General features: G+C 34.2%; 2 protein-coding genes across 2 annotated transcripts; both read left to right on the forward strand.

Annotated features, from left to right (window-relative positions):
- The first annotated feature begins 2,108 nt into the window (after positions 1-2,108).
- Positions 2,109-7,192, forward strand: fis1 (fission, mitochondrial 1). Its single transcript, XM_028475097.1, has 5 exons — positions 2,109-2,223; positions 3,484-3,616; positions 3,712-3,788; positions 5,098-5,203; positions 6,654-7,192. The coding sequence occupies exons 1-5, from the start codon at positions 2,179-2,181 to the stop codon at positions 6,755-6,757; spliced, it is 465 nt and encodes a 154-aa protein (XP_028330898.1). The 5' UTR covers positions 2,109-2,178; the 3' UTR covers positions 6,758-7,192.
- Positions 7,193-13,782: 6,590 nt separating this feature from the next.
- Positions 13,783-21,415, forward strand: cldn15a (claudin 15a). Its single transcript, XM_028474484.1, has 5 exons — positions 13,783-14,719; positions 17,031-17,195; positions 19,043-19,124; positions 19,194-19,301; positions 20,985-21,415. The coding sequence occupies exons 1-5, from the start codon at positions 14,503-14,505 to the stop codon at positions 21,082-21,084; spliced, it is 672 nt and encodes a 223-aa protein (XP_028330285.1). The 5' UTR covers positions 13,783-14,502; the 3' UTR covers positions 21,085-21,415.
- The last annotated feature ends 124 nt before the right edge of the window (positions 21,416-21,539 follow it).

Genomic DNA, 21,539 nt, shown 5'->3' on the forward strand with positions numbered 1-21,539 from the left:
ATACTGTCTGTGTCACAATAACATGATAATTAGATAAATAGTGACAGCTAAAGTAACGTTTACATCTAAACCAGTGGTTGCCAACCTTTTTTGGATCATGACCCCATCATGTTTGAGCTCAGGTTTTTTCTTTATTTTCTTTATTTTTTACTGCATTTTAGTTGAACTCGATTCACAAAGGGAAAGTATAGAAATACAGTTATTTAGGATTGTGTGATTTTTTTTCATTCAAAGAATAATAATTCAAACATTTCAAAAATCTATTTACTTTTTTCAGAAATTTCAGGCGACCCAATATAAACTCCAGGTGACCCCACATGGGGTGCCGACCCCAAGGTTGAAAAACACTGATCTAAACCCTTGTCAAGTTGTTATTCAACCTGCCCCGATGAGGTTATTTTATTGTTATAGTGTTTGTTTTTTAACCAGTCATAGTGTTGTTGTTCTTTACTGGTCATAATGTTGTTTTTAACTGCTCATAATTCTAATGGTCATAGTGTTTTTGCTTTAACCGGTTAGGTTGTTTATACTGGTCCCGTTGTTGTTTATTTATTGGCCATATTGTTTGTTTGTCATATTTAGTTAATGTTAGTTGTTTATTTTGGTCATATTATTGTTTGTTGTTTATATTTTGTTATTTTTCTGGTCATATTGTTGTTTATTTACTGGTCATAATGTTTTCTTACATTCATAATTTTTTTTTTTACTGCTTATACTGGAGTTTTATGTATTGTTTGCTTGCTTTCCATATTGTTGTTTATTCACTGGTCATATTGTTTTTTGTTGGTCATATTTTGTTAATTTTGTTGTTTATTCTTGTCATATTTTGTTCATTTTGTTGTTTATTCGGGTCGTACGACACTGTGGTAGTTGGTTGTGTCAGGGATGGACAGGAGGAGGAGTACAGGAGCCTGATTGAGGACTTTGTGACTTGGTGAAGATCTACTCATCTGCAGCTAAACACCTCCAAGACCAAGGAGATGGTGGTGGACTTCCGAAGGAACAATAATAAGCACAATATGTTCTACAACTTCACATCTCACCCTCACTGTAAAATAATCTATTCTTCCCCACCCTTTCGATTTTCTACTTGGAGTCTCTCCTCCCTGCTCCCTTTCCTCTCCCCCTCCCCCTCCCCCTCCACCTAGGTGTAACACTGCTCTCCCTTTTTATATCCTCCCTATAATAATAGATTTCTTACCCTTCCTTAGGGAGGGCTGGTGATGGTCACAATTAAGCAATAAAATAAATCAATTTATTTAGACTACTGTCACTATCGTGCTCCATAAACAGGTTCAACAACTCTTTTGTCCCCCTGGCCATGAGACTAGACAACATCTCACTGTCACAGCAGGGGAAAGGCACACAGTGACTCTTGGACTTATCTTTTTTTATTTTTTTTTATTTTATTTGGTTCTCACTCATCTGCACTGCTGTCCTAAGAGTCATCCTCTAGTTGGACACTCAATGCACATTCTGACAATCACTTTAATTTTGCACATTTAATATTTGGACACTTTTAATGACAATCACTCTTTTTATGTCTCTTTTTTAACATATTGTTTGGACACTCGGTGCTCATCTGCTATCACTTTATTTCTGCACCTTTTAATGTTTAGACACTATAATGAACATCACTTTAATTTGCATTTATAATTTGCACCATTAATGTCTGCATTGACCGTTTAATGTCTGTTTAGGTATTATATATACGGAAAGGAGGGAGGACAGCGGGTGTTTATTGTTTTTATTGTTTGTTTGTTTTTTACTGTTTATTGTTTACTGTTTACTTTTTACTGTTTATTTTTACTGTTTATTTTTACTGTTTATTTCTTACTTTTTACTGTATATTGTACTTATGTCTTGTGCCCTGCATGTCTTGTATACTGCTATCTATCTATCTATCTATCTATCTATCTATCTATCTATCTATCTGTCTGTCTGTCTGTCTGTCTGTCTGTCTGTCTGTCTGTCTGTCTATCTGTCTGTCTGTCTGTCTGTCTGTCTGTCTATCTATTTGTCTATCTGTCTGTCTGTCTGTCTGTCTGTCTGTCTGTCTGTCTGTCTGTCAAGAATAAAAAACGTGTTTTTTTTTTTTTTAGTGTGGAAAACGCGGTGTGCGTAACACGTCAGCGTCACGTGATCTAGAGGGCGGGGCCCTGCACTGTTTCCGGAATCATGGAGGCTGTCCTGAGTGATGTTGTAGCTCCTGAAGATCTTGCCGTAAGTTTTTCACCTGTACTACCATTTAACCCTCTTCCAAACCGACTTATCCACACACTTTGCACCACGGGAGACACCGCGACACTTTTTCTCTATGGCAACCGTTGCTACGGGGCTGAAATCCAACGTTTCGCCTCGTCTATGTGCGTTTTATCTACGCATGAGTCAACGTAGCGGTTTAACCGACGTGTCTTTGTAAACCACTGTGAAAGTTCATGTATTTACGGGATTGTTTACTCTATATAACTTCATATATTGTATGAACGCAGAATAAACCAGTCGTTTGTGATCGTAGACTGTGAAACTCATCCATAAACAAGTGAAACAAACGTCATGTTTTTGTGATTGCAAATCACACAGCTGGGGCGTTAAACATTGGGTTCGGGGCCCTGAACTGGCCCAAAACAAGTGCAAACATGAAAAACAAGTATTCAAAAGGAAGACAAAAATTATCTTGCTGGAATTATTTCACATTTCACCACCTTTTCCACCGTTTTTGGTCACCAGTTTTATTTCTGATTAGGCAGTGGCTATCCGTACGGTTGCCGTATCAACATACCGACATTCTGTCTGTACCCAGCGCCCCTATTTGACCAGTTTAGGTCACGTGATAGGTCAGTCATTGGTCCGTTTAGGCCGCGTGACTAAGACTAGACTTTACCCTGAAACCTAAGCCTAAAAATTGTTGCGATATTGGGTTATAACTTAACCGTACCCCTAATCCTTAAACGCTACTAGTAATAGCATCGATGGTTGTCCGTACGTACAAATAGACACTTTTTTCTCATTAAAACAAGGATCTTTAAGATGGCTATATATAATCTTGGTCATGGAAAACTGCCAGCCTATTCATACGTAGCGTCCTTCATTGGCCAGTTTAGGTGACGTGATAGGTGCACCACGTGACTGTCAGTTTTATTTTAGCTCATATTTATTTTTAGCTAACCCTTCTATGTTAACCCTAACCCAGTGAATACCGTATTATGTATTATATATATTATATATGTATTTTTAAAGGTGGAATTTGCTGTGTTAAATATATTAAAATGAATAAAATGTATATGCCAAAAGTGGGATTTGAACCCACGGCAGCGGAAGGAAAAATTGTTGAGTCAGGCGCCTTAGACTACTCCGCCATCCTGACACGGTGAAAACATAGGAACATTAAAGTACCGCGATTGATACGTTTCCGTATCACTTGACACGTCCTTGTTTCAAATGGACTTCCCTTTAAGTGGATGCATCATTTTATTGTGACAGAAATTCGAGAAGAAATACAACAATGAGCTCGCCAAGGGTGCCGTCTCCAAAGATACCAAGTTTGAATACGCCTGGTGTCTGATCAGGAGTAAATACTCACACGACATCGAGAAGGGAATCGCGCTGCTGGAAGGTGAGCGCACATATTTAATATTGCCTTTAAATCTTTTATTATTATATTATATGTGATTGGCTTTGAAGTTTATTCTTTTTCTATTTTTTTTTTAGAGCTTATCCAGAAATCATCAAAGGACGATTCGCGGGACTATTTGTTCTACCTGGCCGTCGCCAACTACAGACTCAAAGTAAGAGACGACGGTTAAGTCTTTCTTTAGGTCTGCTTAAAATGTAAGTTCTCAAATCATGGGTCGCGGTTCTGTTTTTGCTCAGACGATTGCAACAGTTTTCTTTTTGAAATTTTCCCAAATATCGTTTCAGGGTAATCCCGTTTCCGGTTTATCAGTTTTGCTTTATTTGATGTAATTTGTGACAAACTAAACGTGCCAGAATCATGCTAAAAGGGTGATTAAGTGCCGTATTTTCTGGTATATGGGACGATGTTTGTATGCATTTATGTGGAGATGGAAACCCATCATAATACTAATAATAATCATAATACTAATAATAATAATCAGATTACACTGAAATACACAGAAATCTCCATGAACCCCAAGGGGCGTACAGCATCCTGCCTACCTGCCCGTTCTGATTGGTCGAGTCGTTTGAAGGTCATCCTCATCAACCAATAGGGTGTGGCCTATTTGACGATGCTGCTCTTGTGTGGTTTTTTTTCTTGGAAAATTGCTAAATTATAGGAATGCAGCCAATACAGTGGTGCGTTCAATAGCCTGAAAAATACAGTAAGTTAAATCTTGGAAATAAATGTATTTTTTTCAACGCTTCAGGAGTTGAAATGTTCCACTCAAATTGTGCCAGATTGATCAAGCGGGACTGCGCAATTTTGCATGCACTGTGTATGCAAAGTCTGTTTGTTTATGTGTTCCAAACACATTTATCCACCTGTTCAATAAGAAATATGGTGAAAGTGCATGATATTTAAAAAAAAAAAAAACATGTAAATGATGTGATTATGGAAAATCATCTCTATTTTGTGTTCACTTATTGACAATTTGGCAAAGATATTCAGCTTTATTTATTTTTTTTCAATAGTGGTTTTTTTTGTGTCGTTCGAAATGATTGTACAAATAATTGTAGAATTCTAAAAACCATTTAAAGTCGGACCAGTTGAGAACCGCAAATGATGTAAACCGTTATTTTATCCTGGGATGTGTCAAAGTCCAACTCAATCCAATAGTATTGTTGAATCTTTAAATCACATCTCCATTGCTGATTGGTCAGCGTTGACACAAAGGGAGATCAGTGAAACCCTGTGATTGGCTGAGTGACTCCCTGTACGATGTAGTGCCTGGTTCTGCCCTCTCCCCTCAACCCTCCGTCTCTGATTACTAATCTGTCTGGAGGTCACATGGAGTCTCTCTCCTTCTCTTCATGTTGCCGTTTATCTCTGCGTTATCGCCCCGCCTGGAGATTAGCAGAAAACCAGACCTTTTATGCAGCGTTCCATCAGAGAATGCTTTGATTTTGTTCCTAAAGGACTACGAGAAAGGCCTGAATTACATCCGCACTCTGCTGAAGAACGAGCCGGGGAACAAGCAGGCTCTGGATCTGAAGAAGATCATCGACAAGGCATTGAAGAAAGGTCAGTGTGTGTGTGTGTGTTTGGGGATTTTGTTTTAACCCTCCTATTATCCTTGGGGTCAATTTGACCCTATTCGATGATTATCATTCAAAATTAATAGTTGACTTTTTTTTGCTTCATAATTCATGTCATTTTCTAATTTGATGGCTACAGTTGATTAACCCACCTACTATTCTCGGGGTCAATTTTACCCTATTTGATGTTTATCATTAAAAAAAATAAGAGTTTTGCTTCATATTTCATGATATTTTAATTTGATGGGTACAATTGATTATTAAGCATAAAATTATCATGAAGACATTTTTTTTCACTGCACGCATCAATGTTCCTCTGGGGTCAATTTGACCCCAAGCTGTTTTAGTTGTGTAAAACATGCCTGTCTGTCTGTGACCCATGTGACCTTACATCCCCACACCTGCACCTGCAGAGTTGATGCATGACATAGGGGGGTGGGGGCGGGGCAATATTCTCATGAGAACTTTCCCACACTTTCCCTTTCCTACTTTTCTGGTCATTAATGTTGTCAATATACTGTATTTAGGAATATTTGGATAAAAACTATTCAAGATAAATTAATTCAAAGTTTGGCCTGATGGTGGCGCTAGTCCAGTGTTTTTCATTAGAAAAAAACCTCCCAAGGCACACGACCAACCAAAAATGTTAAAAAATGAAACTTTGTAGCCTATATTAACAATATACAGTCATTTTAATCAAAGTGTCTTGAATTGGAATCAGATAAATGCAAAAAAAATGTTTTTATGATCTTTTTTATATTTTTACATTCTAAAAAAAAAAGTACAATTAACAATCTATTTTTAATAGGAAACAAATGAACAACAGCAACTAATTCTATGATGATTTTTTTATATTTAATTTTCTATAAGAAGATGGTTTAATGGATTTATACATTTTGTATAAATAAAAAGTGTAAGAAACGATATGGAGTCATTTTTTTTATCAATGTGTCTTGAATATAAAAGAAAACTTTAAATATGATTGGAACTACAATTGAGCTTTATTCTGTTATATGTTGTTTTGTTATGTTTTTAAATATTATATTATATAATTTTACATGATATTTCTACAATATATAAATATATTATTAATAATAATAAATTAATTTACAATTTATTTTATAATTAAATTTTGTTTGGTGTTGTTAAACATTAAGTGTTTGTTTTCAAAAATGTTTTTTAAACCAATTTGGAGAAATTGAATAATTTGTTGCATTGAAAAACCCTGCGCTAGAGAACAGGGCAACATTTCATTATTCAGGGCTTATATATTTATGATTCAACAAATAAATTAAGTGCCTGACACAAAAAACTTGGTCAACAATTGCAAATAGTTCCTGGGGTCATTTTGGCCCCAAGGGTAAATGTGTTCATAGTAATAAATGAGGATAATATGAGGGTTAAATCAGCTTTCCTCACGTGTTTTCCTTCCTTAGATGGTTTGGTCGGCATGGCGATCGTGGGAGGAATCGGGCTGGGCGTGGCCGGCCTCGCGGGGCTCATCGGCCTCGCCGTGTCAAAGGGAGCCGCCAAATCCTAACATGGAAAACACTTCTCCGCACTGACACGTTAAAGTTTGAAAAATGCCAGTTCATCACTTTCTTTTCATTCTTACTGGAGCTAAAAATCCTCAAAATTATCTCTTCTTTCTGATCCTAAAGTTCACACTTAACCATATCTACAATAACTGAGTTTTGAGATGATTTTTTCCCCACTTAAAATACCATAACAACAACTTTCTTGTATAAAATAAGCCCTTGTTGTGAGTGCAGCACTGGTTTTATGGCTTTTGAAGGAAATTGTTACTAATGCTGCTGTGGTTCATGAGCTGAGATGTTACTATTTGATTTTTGAATGTTCAGCTTCTTCTAATCCGCTCTAAACACGACTTTATTAAGGGACGCAGTGGAAAATTGTTGTATAGATTACCTGTTATATATATCTTAATAAATAAAAAAGTAAACCTGAAATGCAATTTGTGTCTTTATGAGATGTTTTTATGTCCTCATCTTGAAGCAATAATCCATGGAACGGGCAGCATTATAAATACTAATGCTATAAACAAACTATTACAGTGACATATTTACACAGGTGCTGACTAATAGCTGCTTTAAACCGCTAATTGCACCATGTCCTTGGTTTGAAAAGGAACACGTTCAAATTGAAACAGATCGGCTTATTGTGAAATTGCCGCGGCTTTGTGTTTACACAGAGTTATAGTTTAATATTTGCATGTAACTGTTGGACAAAAGAACATTTGTCAATAAACACATTTTACTAAATGCTTAAAAGTTAACAAATAATTAAAAGTTTCCAGAAGCATTTATTCAAATCGATGCACAAGTTGGTAAATAAGCAGTATGCATTTCAATAGGTTTATATATACAGAAAAATGTATGTACCTTTATAAAAAAACAGTGTATACTTGTGATAAATATTGGTATTTTATATTTTTATATTTACCTTCACATGAATTGCTTTATTATTGAATTGTATACCCTCGAATTCAATTGTTGTTTTTGTTTATATTGTTTGTTCGAAATAATTAATCAATAGAAGTTATTCACTTTTGTATACCGTATGTTTAATTGCTGATATATAATTATTTTTGTCCAAAATACACCACTGCTATCTAATTAGCTACTTTAATTGCTAAACAATGCTAATCCCATCGACAAGCCATTTTACAGTGATAATCATTTTCAACAGCTGGTTTATTATTTTCATTTAAAATATAAATGTGCCTGGGTTATTGCTATTTAATAAAATATGATTATTTTTATTATTAATATATGATAGCTTGAAACGGAGCTGCATTTGATTTTATGTTGCTTAAGTATGCTAACTTCCCTAATACTTTTTTTTGTTTTAAGTTAAGTCAATTGATATCTGTTGAACTACTTAAAATTAAGAATATACTGAATAATGAATAACAGAGTGCAAATTGGAAATTTTGGTCATGCTAAAGTTGCTAATTAGCGCTTCTGCCGCAGTAGTTCATCTGTGTTTTATAGTTAGCTTTATTATGATGGCGCCGCAGATGGCCGCCTCAGTGTGTTGTGTGTGTTCTTCGTTCCAACTGCCAAGTGAAATTCCTTGTGCTGTTTTTAAACTGTACTTGGCGAATCAAATCCTTTTTGATTCTGATTAAAACTAATATGGAGTGTTAAAAAATAAATTAAAAAAGCCTAAAAACCTCTTTTTTTCCTCTTCATTGAAGCTTTTTGTTGTTTGTAAATTTAGCAAAAATGCTAATGCTATATTTGCTAACCAGGATGTTTAGACTGCTGCTTTCTTTATTTTCTTGGCAAGCAATTATTGTTTAAATAAACAGTAGCAATTCTTCCTAAACATGAAATGAAACCCAGTTAACCACATAAGTGTATCCGGTTTTCGGTAGTTTATTTCATGCTAAACTGCTAATCGGGACATTAACACAGTTGCTGTACGAACAACCCCCGGTGCTATTGGTACGTTTACCGAAGTACATGTACGTAGCGTCTTAGGTTTAGGTTATAACCTTATATCGCAACAATTTTCAGGGTTAGAGTTAGGTTTACGGTTAGGTTTAGTCTTAGTCATGTGACTTAAACTGGCCAATGAGGGGCGCTGCGTACAGATAGAATGTTTGTAAATTGATACGGAAACCGTACAGATATCCACTGATTTAACAAAAACAGTTGTGTCCATTTAAACCAGTAGCTAATTTATGTATTAAGCATTTCATTAAAATCTCATATTATGATACAAAGTCCAGTATATAATCTCCTTCTTATCATTGTCATTTATTGACTATAAAAATCATCGCCAGGTTTCTGTGGATGTAGTTGATGATTAAGATCAAGATGTTCGTGTGTGTGTGTTATTGAAGAAAACGTCGTGGCCTAGTTCGATCCCGTCGATCACTTTTCATATCTTGAGATTCGAGCTGTCGGCTTTATTTTACTACAGGAAGGCTCACCAAGGCTATCAGTGGTTGGATGTTATCAACCTCGTGCGATGTTACACATTAACTCCCCTGAAGAAGGCGAAACTCCCCCACGGTCTGGGAAAAAAACACTCTTTTTCATCAGTGTGAAAAGGCGTAGCGCAAACACTTCAAAGATGTTAGAAAACATGATTTTAATTATCTTGGTAAATCATGCATGATTTGTACCAAGGTCACATCTGCTCCAGTGAGTTTGAGTTATTGGCGCAACGTTCATTGAACGTCCACTGATGATGATGATGATGAAGGAGGAGGGATTGAATGTGTCAGCACTATGAGGAAATGGAGTTTGACTGGGAACACGGTCATTGTGCCAGCATCTTTGGGTTACTGTATAAACTGGGAACATGAGTAAGGGCAGTGAGTTCAGCCTTTTGTTGGCTCAGTTTGATAAGTTAGTATAGGCTACTGTAAATCCAGCAAGAATCTTTTTGTCTTATTTCTTTAATAATATGTGTTATGGTTTCATTTATTTAGACAAATGATCCATAGGAAATCCACTTTAATCTCCTGACGTGTTTCGTCTGACGAAGTCAAGGAAACTTCAAAGGAAACATCAAAGGAAACATCAAAGCGATCAGCTCAACTCAATAACTAAGTAACCAACTACTTAACCAACTTTAAAAACTAAAGTTTTAAAGATAATTAAACAATCTACGTCATTAACTAAGGAACAAACCACTTATCCAACGCAACGAACAAAACCTGAGATAATAAACCAACTAACTCAGGGATGTTAAACTCATTTTAGTTCACTATGGACCTTCACATTAACATTTATTATATTATATATATATATATATATTATTATAATTTTTATAACCATTTTTTGTGTCATTTAAAAGAATTTTGTGGAATTGTTTGTGAGAAATTGCAAGATTTCTGAAAACAATTAGACTTATTTGTACAATTAAAAATGAATGCATTCATGATATAAAAAAGGAACACTGCAAGTCCATAAAACTAGTGCGTAGTTTCATTATATTTGTGAATTTAAGATGTCTACAACTGGATTATTTGGTAATTTACACAATAACTCATATAGTTCATTTTCACTGTCTCCTGGGGGCCGAATTTGATGCTCTAAAGGGCCGGATTTTGCCCCGAGCCTTGAGTTTGACATGAGAACTAACTCATTGACCAACCACTAAACCAACTAACATACTAAACTTGAGACAATTAACCAACCAACTCAATAACTACGTAACCAACCAAAAAAAAACAAAACCTAAAAGATAATTAACCAACTACGTCATTAACTAAGGAACCATCCACTATCCAACCAACTAACTCATTGATTAACCACTTATCCAACCAACTAACTCATTGATTAACCACTTATCCAACCAACTAACTCATTGATTAACCACTTATCCAACCAACTAACTCATTGATTAACCACTTATCCAACCAACTAACTCATTGATTACCACTTATCCAACCAACTAACTCATTGATTAACCACTTATCCAACCAACTAACTCATTGATTACCACTTATCCAACCAACTAACTCATTGATTAACCACTTATCCAACCAACTAACTCATTGATTAACCACTTATCCAACCAACTAACTCATTGATTAACCACTTATCCACCAACTAACTCATTGATTAACCACTTATCCAACCAACTAACTCATTGATTAACCACTTATCCAACCAACTAACTCATTGATTAACCACTTATCCAATCAACTAACTCATTGATTAACCACTTATCCAACCAACTAACTCATTGATTAACCACTTATCCAACCAACTAACTCATTGATTAACCATTTATCCAACCAACTAACTCATTGATTAACCACTTATCCAACCAACTAACTCATTGATTAACCATTTATCCAACCAACTAACTCATTGATTAACCACTTATCCAACCAACTAACTCATTGATTAACCATTTATCCAACCAACTAACTCATTGATTAACCACTTATCCAACTAACAAACTAAACATAAGATAATTAACTAACTCAATAACTAAAAAATTAACCACTTACCAACCCAAAAAACTAAAACCTAAAAGTTAATCAACTAACTTTGTCTGAGAAAGTCAAGGAAACATCAAAGGAAACCTCAAAAGGATCAACAGACGCCTCTGACAAAGACTGGCATTTGTCTGTCGAAACATGTCAAGAGATCAAAGTGGATTTCCAAAGAAACAGTTGTCTGAATAAATAAAACCGTAACATATTATTCATAAAAGAAGGTGAAAAGAATCTTCCTGGAATTACAACACAGAAGTCAAGGGGAAACATCAAAGCGATCAGCAGACGCCCCTTACTAAGACTTGCAGTTGTAAACACTAAATAAATTTGCTCAATCTTCACTGCATTCAGTAGTTCATCTGGTTAATCGGCCCAATTTCCCTATTCACATTATCGATGTCTCCATACGATTACAATACAAACTTATATTTGATTATTAATGATCATCGATTTGATTTTTGATTAATGCTGATTATAGATCTTTCTTTCAAAATCAGTCAGTTGCTCATTTAACTTCTCTTTTCAGTAACACCTCACAGCCCATTCAATAAATTATTGTGTAATTTAAATATCCAAATTCGGAGGACTTGCCTGGTTTGGTTTGTATTAAAAAAAAAAAAAAAAATGTAAATAATCTTTTTTTTTCACCACAGCTAGCATTCAGTTTAAGCTTTGGTAAATCACATTGTGTCTATTAAACTCATATATTTGCTACTCCTGTCATTCTGGCCACATTGCATTAGAGCAGTGGTTCCCAAACTTATTCTGCTGCGCTCCCCCTTTGAAAAATGAAAAACTCTCATGGCAACAAAATAATTTTTTTTTTAAAAATTGTGACCTTTTAAAAAAATAATAAAAAATGGACTATAATTCTTTTTCAAATCAAATGAAAATAACATCAAACGTGCAACCGCATTTTTTAGAACAGTAATAAAGCTCTTTATTAATAACATTTTCTATTTTTCATGCTCAAGGTTCAGCGAGGCCATTCTAGCAACCTCCCCTTCTGTTATGAGATCACACCCCCTTGGAGGGGGCGCGCCCCCCAATAAATTGTTCATGTTTATGTTACACCTAAAAACTGTGAGTTCGTAGGATTTCACTTACATTATTACTTTTTACATTGAAGAATACATAGTTTATTATACTGTATGTATTTGTTCCTGGGTTTCACTACCATGACTTACAGATCAGATTTTTATATAAAACTGTTCATATTTGTGCATAAATGCAGCTCTATTTATTTCCCTGTGAAGAGGACTGGAAACCACAAGGCCGTAGAACCCAAGGACACACTCTTTAAGCGTCACGCCCAGTGTGTGTGTGTGTGTGTGTGTGTGGTGTGTGTGTCTGCAGTACGTTAAATTAAAGTCACAACAAGCAGAACTGAGACAAAGGTCTACAGTTCCACAGTCCGTCCCTCCCTGTGGTTTCTGTGTTGGTCTGTCCCCATTAATAACCCTCCTGATAGCCATTGGATCAACGCTGCCCACAATGCAGAGCACGCCAAGTTCACACACACCTGATAATGTCCAGATAAATACAAAGCTGTGCGAGGCTGATTTACTACTTTTTGTTTAAAGGTCACGAGTGGACGGCAAAGCCAAAAGAAACTCAAGTTTATCTTTTTTATTGATTTTTTTTCCTAATTTTCTTTTCTTACATTTTTCTGTCTTTCTTTTTTCATTTAAAGAAAGAGAAACAAATAGATTAATATAAATCTAGTAGAACAGTATCAAATAAGAGCAGGAGAAGGTGTTAAAGGTCGACGTGGGGCAGTGGTTTATTAAATCACTAACTGTAATATTCTGCATTAATTCATCTTCTCAACTCATCGTGTAGAGCAAGGGTCATCAACTAGTTTTCCCAAAGGGCAATATTTCTTTACATAATGATAATTTTGTCAATACCTAATATAAACATGACATTATTTAATTATAACTTTTATTTTATTTTTAAATAATATAATTCTCTTTTGATCTTATTTATTTACATTTTTTCTATATTTCTATATTTTTCCAATGTGTGTAGTTTTAAAAAAAAATTATTTTTTTTTTCTTTGTTGCTGTCAAAACCTGACTGTTGTTTTTTTAATTTTGAGAATAATCAGCACGAATGTACAGATTTATTGTGAAGGGATGCTCAGTGTTTACTAGGGAAAAAAATGTATTTCGGTGACATTATCGAAAATCCATATTTTGTCCCACAATCAATATTTATTTATTCATTTAAATTTCAATGTTTTTTGCACTTTTATCTGCAGTTAAAATAAATGTCAGAGCGACTGACATCGTGCATTGTTTTTTTTGGAATGTGACAAGCCGATAAGTTATCAATAGGAAGTAAGCGGACGTAAAACGTCTCGTATGATCTCACGCATTGATCACATAAAATCTGTGTGTTTACAAACATTAACACCATCCCATATCAGGTTGGTGGACACTAGGTCAGTGGTTCCCAAACTAGGATGCGCCCCCCTTGGGGGGCGGGGGCATTTGATCTTGACAGTGGGGCGCTAGAATGGCCTTGCTGAACCTTGAGCATGTAAAATAGAAAAAAATATCTTTTGCACTTCACTAATAAAAAGCTTTATTACTGTTATAAAATATGTAATGGCAAATTTTATGTTATTTTTACGAGATTTGAAGAATAGTGAAAGTTTTTACTATTTTCAAGCACAATTTTTTACATTTTGTCATGATGCGAGCTCTTAGAGTGTTTTGTTTGCGCAGCAGTAAAAGTTTGGGAACCACTGCACTAGGAGATTTAATAATGAACTCTTGCGCTTATTTTTCTTCAGCGAAGACGACTTTTATTAAGCAACGAATGCAAAAACATTAAAAAAATTAAGGAAATGAAGTTATTTCTTCTCATTTTGAACATGTAACATTTGTTCAGTTTTTCTTTTGTGTGTTTTTCAATCAAATTCTAGTCATAAGTTTAGTGCAATAGTGATAAATGCAGTGTTTTGATGTTTTTATCCAGCTAATGTAGCCTGTGTTGTTCTGTAAACAAACATGATGAACATGAACGTGCAGAATTAAGCAAATCAAAAACATACACACTACAGCTCCATGGACATTGGACCCTATGAGGGAGGTGATAAACACCTGTTCAGGTTCAGGGGTGTAAACGTGTGTGTCGGGGGGGGGGAGGAGGGAGGGACGCACACACACACACACACACTGGTAGAAATCATTATTCATATCAGCACAGCTGAACACATCCCACAGAGCCGCGCTCACTCATATCTTTCACACATTCATCAACTCTGCTCCTGGACCTACTACTGAAAGCTCATGGATGCCATCTTGGAAGTGGTGGCTTTGGTGTTGGGCTTCGTCGGGTGGGTGATGGTGGGGGTCGCCCTCCCAAACCGCTACTGGAGGACGTCCACGGTGGACGGGAACGTCATCACCACCTCCACCATCTACGAGAACCTGTGGATGAGCTGTGCCACAGATTCCACCGGAGTCCACAACTGTAGGGAGTTCCCGTCCCTGCTCGCTCTGAGTGGTACGTTTATGATACACTTTATTATTCAAATAATTATCATTTGATTTGCCAGTTATTCCTTCTGAAATGGGCACTTCCATAATGTATACACAACAACATGGTGACGCCATTTGTTGCCTAAGTACCTGTGAAAAATGAATTTTGTAGCTTTTTGCAGAGAGATTTACTTTTTTCTTATTATTTGTATCCCAAAACCTTAAAGAAATAACAAAATGTTTCAGTTCTAAGTGGTTAGATACTGAAAAAGTAATGAATTACTGCCTCATTTTGTTAGAAATAAGAATAAATGGCAGTATATAAATAAATCAAAATAAGTGTTTTCAGTGTAATCTTTGTTTTGTTGTGACTTATCGGTCAGGTAAAGATCACCATTTGTCTTTTAAACCAACTAAATTACGGCCTTGTATTGTTAAAAGTAAGAACAGATTGTTTTAAATCAATGAATATTCTTCAAAATAAAAGCACAAGATGATGGTTTTTTTTTACTGTTTGCAATTGTTCGATATTGAAAAAGTACCAAATTACTGCCTCTAAGTGTCATAAATCTCGTTCAAAGTAAAAGCACAATAATTTTTTTTTAATTTCCCTCATAATGAACTTCCAAAAGTAAATAAAAAATGAAATTAAATATTAAAAAAAAGTTACAAAAATTATGAAAATAAATAAATAATTACATTTTTCTCAATAAAAAAATAAAAATAAAAAAATCACGAACTCCCTCAACCCACTGCAATAAAAGCACAGTTTATGGGCCAAGGTCAAGGTAACTTTGTTACTATTTCATAGGCAGTAACTTTCTCTTTCACATGCATGTTTGCGACATACCATTGAGTCCCAACCCACAGGTTGAGAACCGTAGAAAAAAAATTTGTTTTGCACATTTGGTAAATTAAAAATAAAAGCCAATAGTTACCAAAATTTTCTCTAAAAATACCAAAGTACTGCCTCCTACTGTTAGCCATAAAAAACATGTGGCACTATATAAGAAAATGGCCTTCAAAATAAAACCATTCTTTATTTAAAATATCTCGGTTAAAGACAATTTAACTTAAAAAAGTTGGTAGCTTTTCTATACCTGGCATTTTTGTTAGTGCAAATCCACTAAAAACCAATCAGTGACCCACTGGTTAACAATCTATGACAATATGAATAGGTTATAATTCCAGCAAGTTAATTTTGTCTTCTTTTTGAATAATATGTTAAGTTTTTCAGTAAACTTTTTTTAGGAGGTTTATCAATGTAGTCTTTTTTAGGAAGTTTACTTTGATCAAAGTAAACTTTTTTTCGAGGAAGTTTTTGTTTTGATCAAAGTCAACATTTTTTTAGGAAGTTTACTATGATCAATGTAAACTTTTTTCAGTAAGTTTACTTTGATCAAATCAAACTTTTTTTCAGGAAGTTTACTTTGATCAAAGTTAATATTTTTTAAGAAGTTTACTTTGATCAAAGTAAACTTTTTTCGAAGACGTTTTTACTTTGATCAAAGTCAACATTTCTTTAGGAAGTTTACTTTTATCAAAGTTAATGTTTTTTTTAGAAAGGTTACTTTGATCAATGTAAACTCTTCAGTAAGTGTACTTTGATCAAATCAAACTTTTTTTCAGGAAGTTTACATTGATCAAAGTTAACGTTTTTGTTAGGAAGTTTACTTGGATCAATGTAAATGTTTTCAGTAAGTTTACTTTGATCAATGTAAATTTTTTCAGTAAGTTTACTTTGATGAAAGTACGCTTTTTTCAGTAAGTTTACTTTGATCAGAGTAAGCTTTTTTCAGTAAGTTAACTTTGATCAGAGTAAACTTTTTTCAGGACGTTTACTTTGATTGAACAAAATGTTTTTTAGGAAGTTGACATTGATCAAAGAAAACTTTTTTCCAGGAAGTGGATTTTGATCAAAGTATTGAAAAAGAAGACATAATGAACTAGCTGGAATTATTACACGGACGTCATGGACAAAACTGTGTCCAAGCATAGGACACATCAAAGCGATCATCAGATACCTCTAAGGAAGACTCTTGTTATCATGAGGAAGAATAGATGACACTATTTTGATAAATATCCTTCAAAATAAAAGCACAGGATTTTTTTTTTGCCAACAATCAACTGAAAGCAAGTCTCCGACTTTCCTTGGGTTCCCACCCACTGTCTGAGAACCTCTACCTATTGCACATGTAACTCTGTGAAGTTATTAAAGCTTTTATTGGTCCTTCTCATCCTGAGCTCATAAAAATATCACTTTTTCTAGATTATAGATAAGATCAATGGCCTGTTAAAGTGAGGACGTTGTTTTTCTGTTGTCTCGTTGTTTCCAGGTTACATCCAGGCGTCTCGTGCCCTGATGATCACATCCATAGTGTGTGGAACCTTTGGACTGGTGGCTGCACTGATAGGACTACAGTGTTCTAAAGCTGGAGGAGAAAACTACGTCCTCAAAGGGAGGATCACAGGAGCTGCAGGAGTGTGTTTCCTACTCCAAGGTAGAAAAAACCACTGCCTCACACTACACTTTGTGTTTTCTGCTTTTAACACAACACTCTACCTCTATTTATCTGTTCTGAGGGCCAACTTATCAACATTCGTGTCAGCATTTAGAATATTGAACGATCTGAGCATTAATACAGGAAGAGTTTGTATGTTTACCCTCTTTGTATATAATCTTCTCTCATTTTGTGTGATTTTGTTGTTGTTTTTTGTGTTTTTGGAGTTATTTTGTGTATCTTTGATGTCATATTTTGTTTTGTTTTTTCTCTGTCATTTTGTTTATTTTGTTGTTTTGTATATTTTCTGTAATTTTTGTTGTTTTGAGTGTCTTTGGAGTCAATTTGTGTATATTTCTCTGTCAATTTGTGTATTTTGGTTGTTGTTTTGTTTGTTTTTGGATCCATTGTGTATTTTATTGTTGTTTTGTATAGTTTTCTCTCATCTTGTGTATTTTTGTTGCTTTTTGGTATTTTTTTTCCTCTCATGTAGCGTTTGTGTCTACGTTGTTTCTTGTTTGTCACATAATGTGTCTTTGAAGTCGTTTTGTGTATATTTGTTGTACTTCTGTATATTTCTCTGTATATTTCTGGTTTTTTGTCTGTTTTTGAAGTCATTTTGTGTATATTAGATGTTGTTTTGTAGATTTCTCTGTAATTGTGTGTACTTTGGTAAATGTTTCGTGTGCTTTTGGATCATTTTTGTGTATTTTAGTGTTGGTTTATATAGTTTTTCCTCATTTTGTGTATTTGTGTTGTTGTTTTTTGTTTTTGGAGTCATTTTGTGTATCTTTGATGTCATATTTTGTATTTTTTATCTCATGTTGTGGAGTCATTTTGCGTATATTGTGCTTTTGTCTATTTCTCTGTCATTTTGTGTATTTTGTTTGTTTGTGTTATGTGTCATTTTGTGTTTTTCTCTGTAGTTTTGTGGGCTTTTGGATCTATTTTGTACAATTTATTGTTGTTTTGGATAGTTTTCTTCTATTTTGGTGTACGCTTGCTGTCATTTTGCATATTTTTAAAGTCAATGTGTGTAGATTCATTAGTCATTTTGTAAATTTTGTGTCATCAGTCATTTTGTGTATTTCTGTTCTCCTTCTCTTTGCTTTTGGATGTGTTTTCTGCATATTTGATGTTGTTTTGTATATTTTTTGTAATTTTTTGTGCATTTTGGTTGTTTCTTTGTGTGTTTTTGGAGCCATTTTGTTTTATTTCCTCCTTGTTTTGTGTATTTTTTGCAATTGTTTTATGTTGTCATTTTAAATATATATTTTTCCATTATTTTTATGTATTTTTTGTTGTTCTTTTATATTTGGTTTTCTGTTATTTCCGTGTATTTTTGTAGTTATCTTGTGTGTGTGTGTGTGTTTTTTTTTGGAGTAATTTTGTTGTCCTAATACATATTTTTCTGTGATTTTGTGAAATTTTAAGTGTCAGTGTATTTTATTATTTTGTGTGTATGCTTGTTGTTGTTTTGTCTATTTTTCTGTCATTTCTGTGTATTTTTGTCCTATTGTGTATTTTTCTGTAATTCTGTGTATTTTTATATTCATTTAGTGTATTTTAATTTGTGTTTTTGAAGCCATTTTGTGTATTTTATTGTAGTTTTGTGTGTTTTTTGTCATTTTGTGTATGTTTGTTGTCGTTTTGTGTATGATCTGTTATTTCTGTGCACTTTTGTAGTTGTCTTGTGGGTTTTCTAGAGTAATTCTGCATATTTTTGCTGTCCTGTTATGTTTTTTACTGTAATTTTGTGTGTTTTTGGGCTCATTTTGTGCGTTTACTTTGTAGCCTGTGTGCGCGCTATTCAGACAGTAATTTAACCCTTTTGTCTGCCTGTGCAGGCGTGTGCACGATGGTGGCCGTGTCCTGGTACGCCTTCAACATCACGCAGGACTTCTTTGACCCGTTCCATTACGGGATCAGGTGAGAAGCTGCAGTTCCGAGGTTTCCATGGTTACAGACTCTTTTTGCTGACTCGCCACTTTTCCTCAGGTATGAAATAGGAGAGGGACTTTACATCGGCTGGTGTTCGGCTGTGCTCGCCATCGCTGGGGGAGCGTGTCTCACCTGCTCCTGCAAAATGGGCACATCGGAGAAATAGTGAGTTTTATTATGGAAACAATGTTTCAGAGTTTCAAATGCAAAAGATAAGAGACAGATATGTGTCCACAAATGTTTGGAAATTAGCTTACAGGGGAAATTAACAGGGAATCTTTTTAAATTGTTACATTTCGTTGTGTGTAAAACGCAAATCTGAAGCTGTTATAACCACATTTCAGGTTTGTGTGTAGACGTGTGATTATTAATTATTCTAAACTCAGAATGTTACCAAAAATTTTATTGTTTTATTTTATTTTATTTTATTTTATTTTATTTTATTTTATTTTATTTTATTTTATTTTATTTTTTGTTTTGTTTTGTTTTAAGTATTAAAACAGATCCATAAGAAGAATAGTTTGGGCTTATTAAATAAAAAAAATCTTCACATATATAGATATTTTATTGATATTAATTATTTATTTATTTAATAATATTATAAAGTCATATATTTCAAAAACATATTTATAAAATTAAACCGACTTGTAACTGATGTTTACGGAAACGGATTACGGCCAATTTTAATGGAGAAAATAATTTTGGGCAAATCAAGATTAAAGTCGAAATGTTGAGATTAAAGTCGAAAAAGACGAGATTAATGTTAACTTTTGAAAATAAACTCAAAATACAATTGGCCCTCGTCAATTTCCGTAGATTTGACTTTATGAGCAAACCTTCAACTTTTATCACGATGTTGTATTTTGAGTTTAATCTCATTTTTTCGACTTTAATCTCTCTTTTTGTTACTTTAATCTTGGCCTTTTATTGAAACTTTATTCTCGAAATTTCAACTTTAATCTTGACATTTTGACTTTATTCTCCATCAAAATTGGCCCTAATGTTCTTCCATAGGAAGTTAATCAGAATCTTTACGTCTTTTTCTAGTTTTTATTATGTTAAAGTTCCTCCGAATGTTTCTTCTTCAGCAGAACAAATCAAACTGAGGCACACTGCCCCCTACAGGTTACTACTGGCACTGCTCTTTTTGAAACTAAAAAGAAAAACTATAGATTGCGTCCATGTGTAACTAATTATCAGTAATGTCATTCCAAATTCTAAGAAAAGTTTAATTAACTTGTTTTTCTTCTGTTGGCCTCAATGTCCATAGATTTAATTCAACTGTCTGTAATTTGATATACAAGTAAGCCAACACATAATGATTTATCTCTAAAGGTTTATATTTATTTGTATTGTCACGTTTTCTATAAATTAAATAATCCATTGCTTGATACATCTGTTGCTCGAATAGTCTGAAAATAAAACATTTTCTACGTGAATTTGCAAGTGGACCACAATGTTCGCATGAGTTCAAGTCAAATATCAAATAGTCTAAAAGTTAGATTTTTACACACGTTTTCTTGTGCGTAAATTGATTTTTTTATTTTTTTTTTAAATATTTTTTTAATCGAATAGTCTAAAAGTTTTTCATCGTAGGCCCAAAACTTTTCCATTAACATCAAATCAAACAAAAGCTTTTGTACAGATTGAATTGTAGAGTAAATTCTCTTACAGTACATGTACAGTCTATGAGTTAGACACTGCAGTTTGGCGCCCTCTCGTGTTTAGGAGAAGAATGGCAGTAACACAAATGATCTCGCTGATGTTATTATTATGTTTGAGGTTTTTTTTACATTCTTTATCAGTGTTTTCTTGGATATTGTCTTAATAATTTTTGCTTCCCTGCAGTCCGTTGCCGCACCAGTCCAGAGGAACCGTTTATTCTGGAGCGGCTCCTTCCAGAAGCGGCGTCGCCACAAGCACTTACGGACGAAATGTATATGTTTGAATGTACCATATATCCTGCATTTTTATTTTAAACAATTCAGTTTCTGTTTTTTTTATTTGCATGCCTCTATGCCTTATTCATGAGGCTACTTTCTGATTATAGGTGCAACTTCCTGCTTAAAACACACACACACACACATAAATAGGCTACAGTTTAATCAAACAGGTGGTTGAACTTTGTACTTGGATGAAGAAAGGCAGTTGTTGTCAGAGTTTACTCAAAAAATACACAAAACAACCAGCAAAATACAGAGAATGACAGAAAAATACACAAAATGACAACAAAAATCCATAAAATTAATCCTAAAACACACTAAAAAACAATAAAATACGCAGAATGACCAAAAAATACACAATACAACAACAAAAATACACAAAACAACAAAAAATCATAAATGACTAAAAAAAACACAAAGCAACCAACAAAATACACAGAAAGACAGAAAAATACACAAA

This window comes from Gouania willdenowi, chromosome 18 (genome assembly GCF_900634775.1).
Source record: "Gouania willdenowi chromosome 18, fGouWil2.1, whole genome shotgun sequence".
NCBI lineage: Eukaryota > Metazoa > Chordata > Actinopteri > Blenniiformes > Gobiesocidae > Gouania > Gouania willdenowi.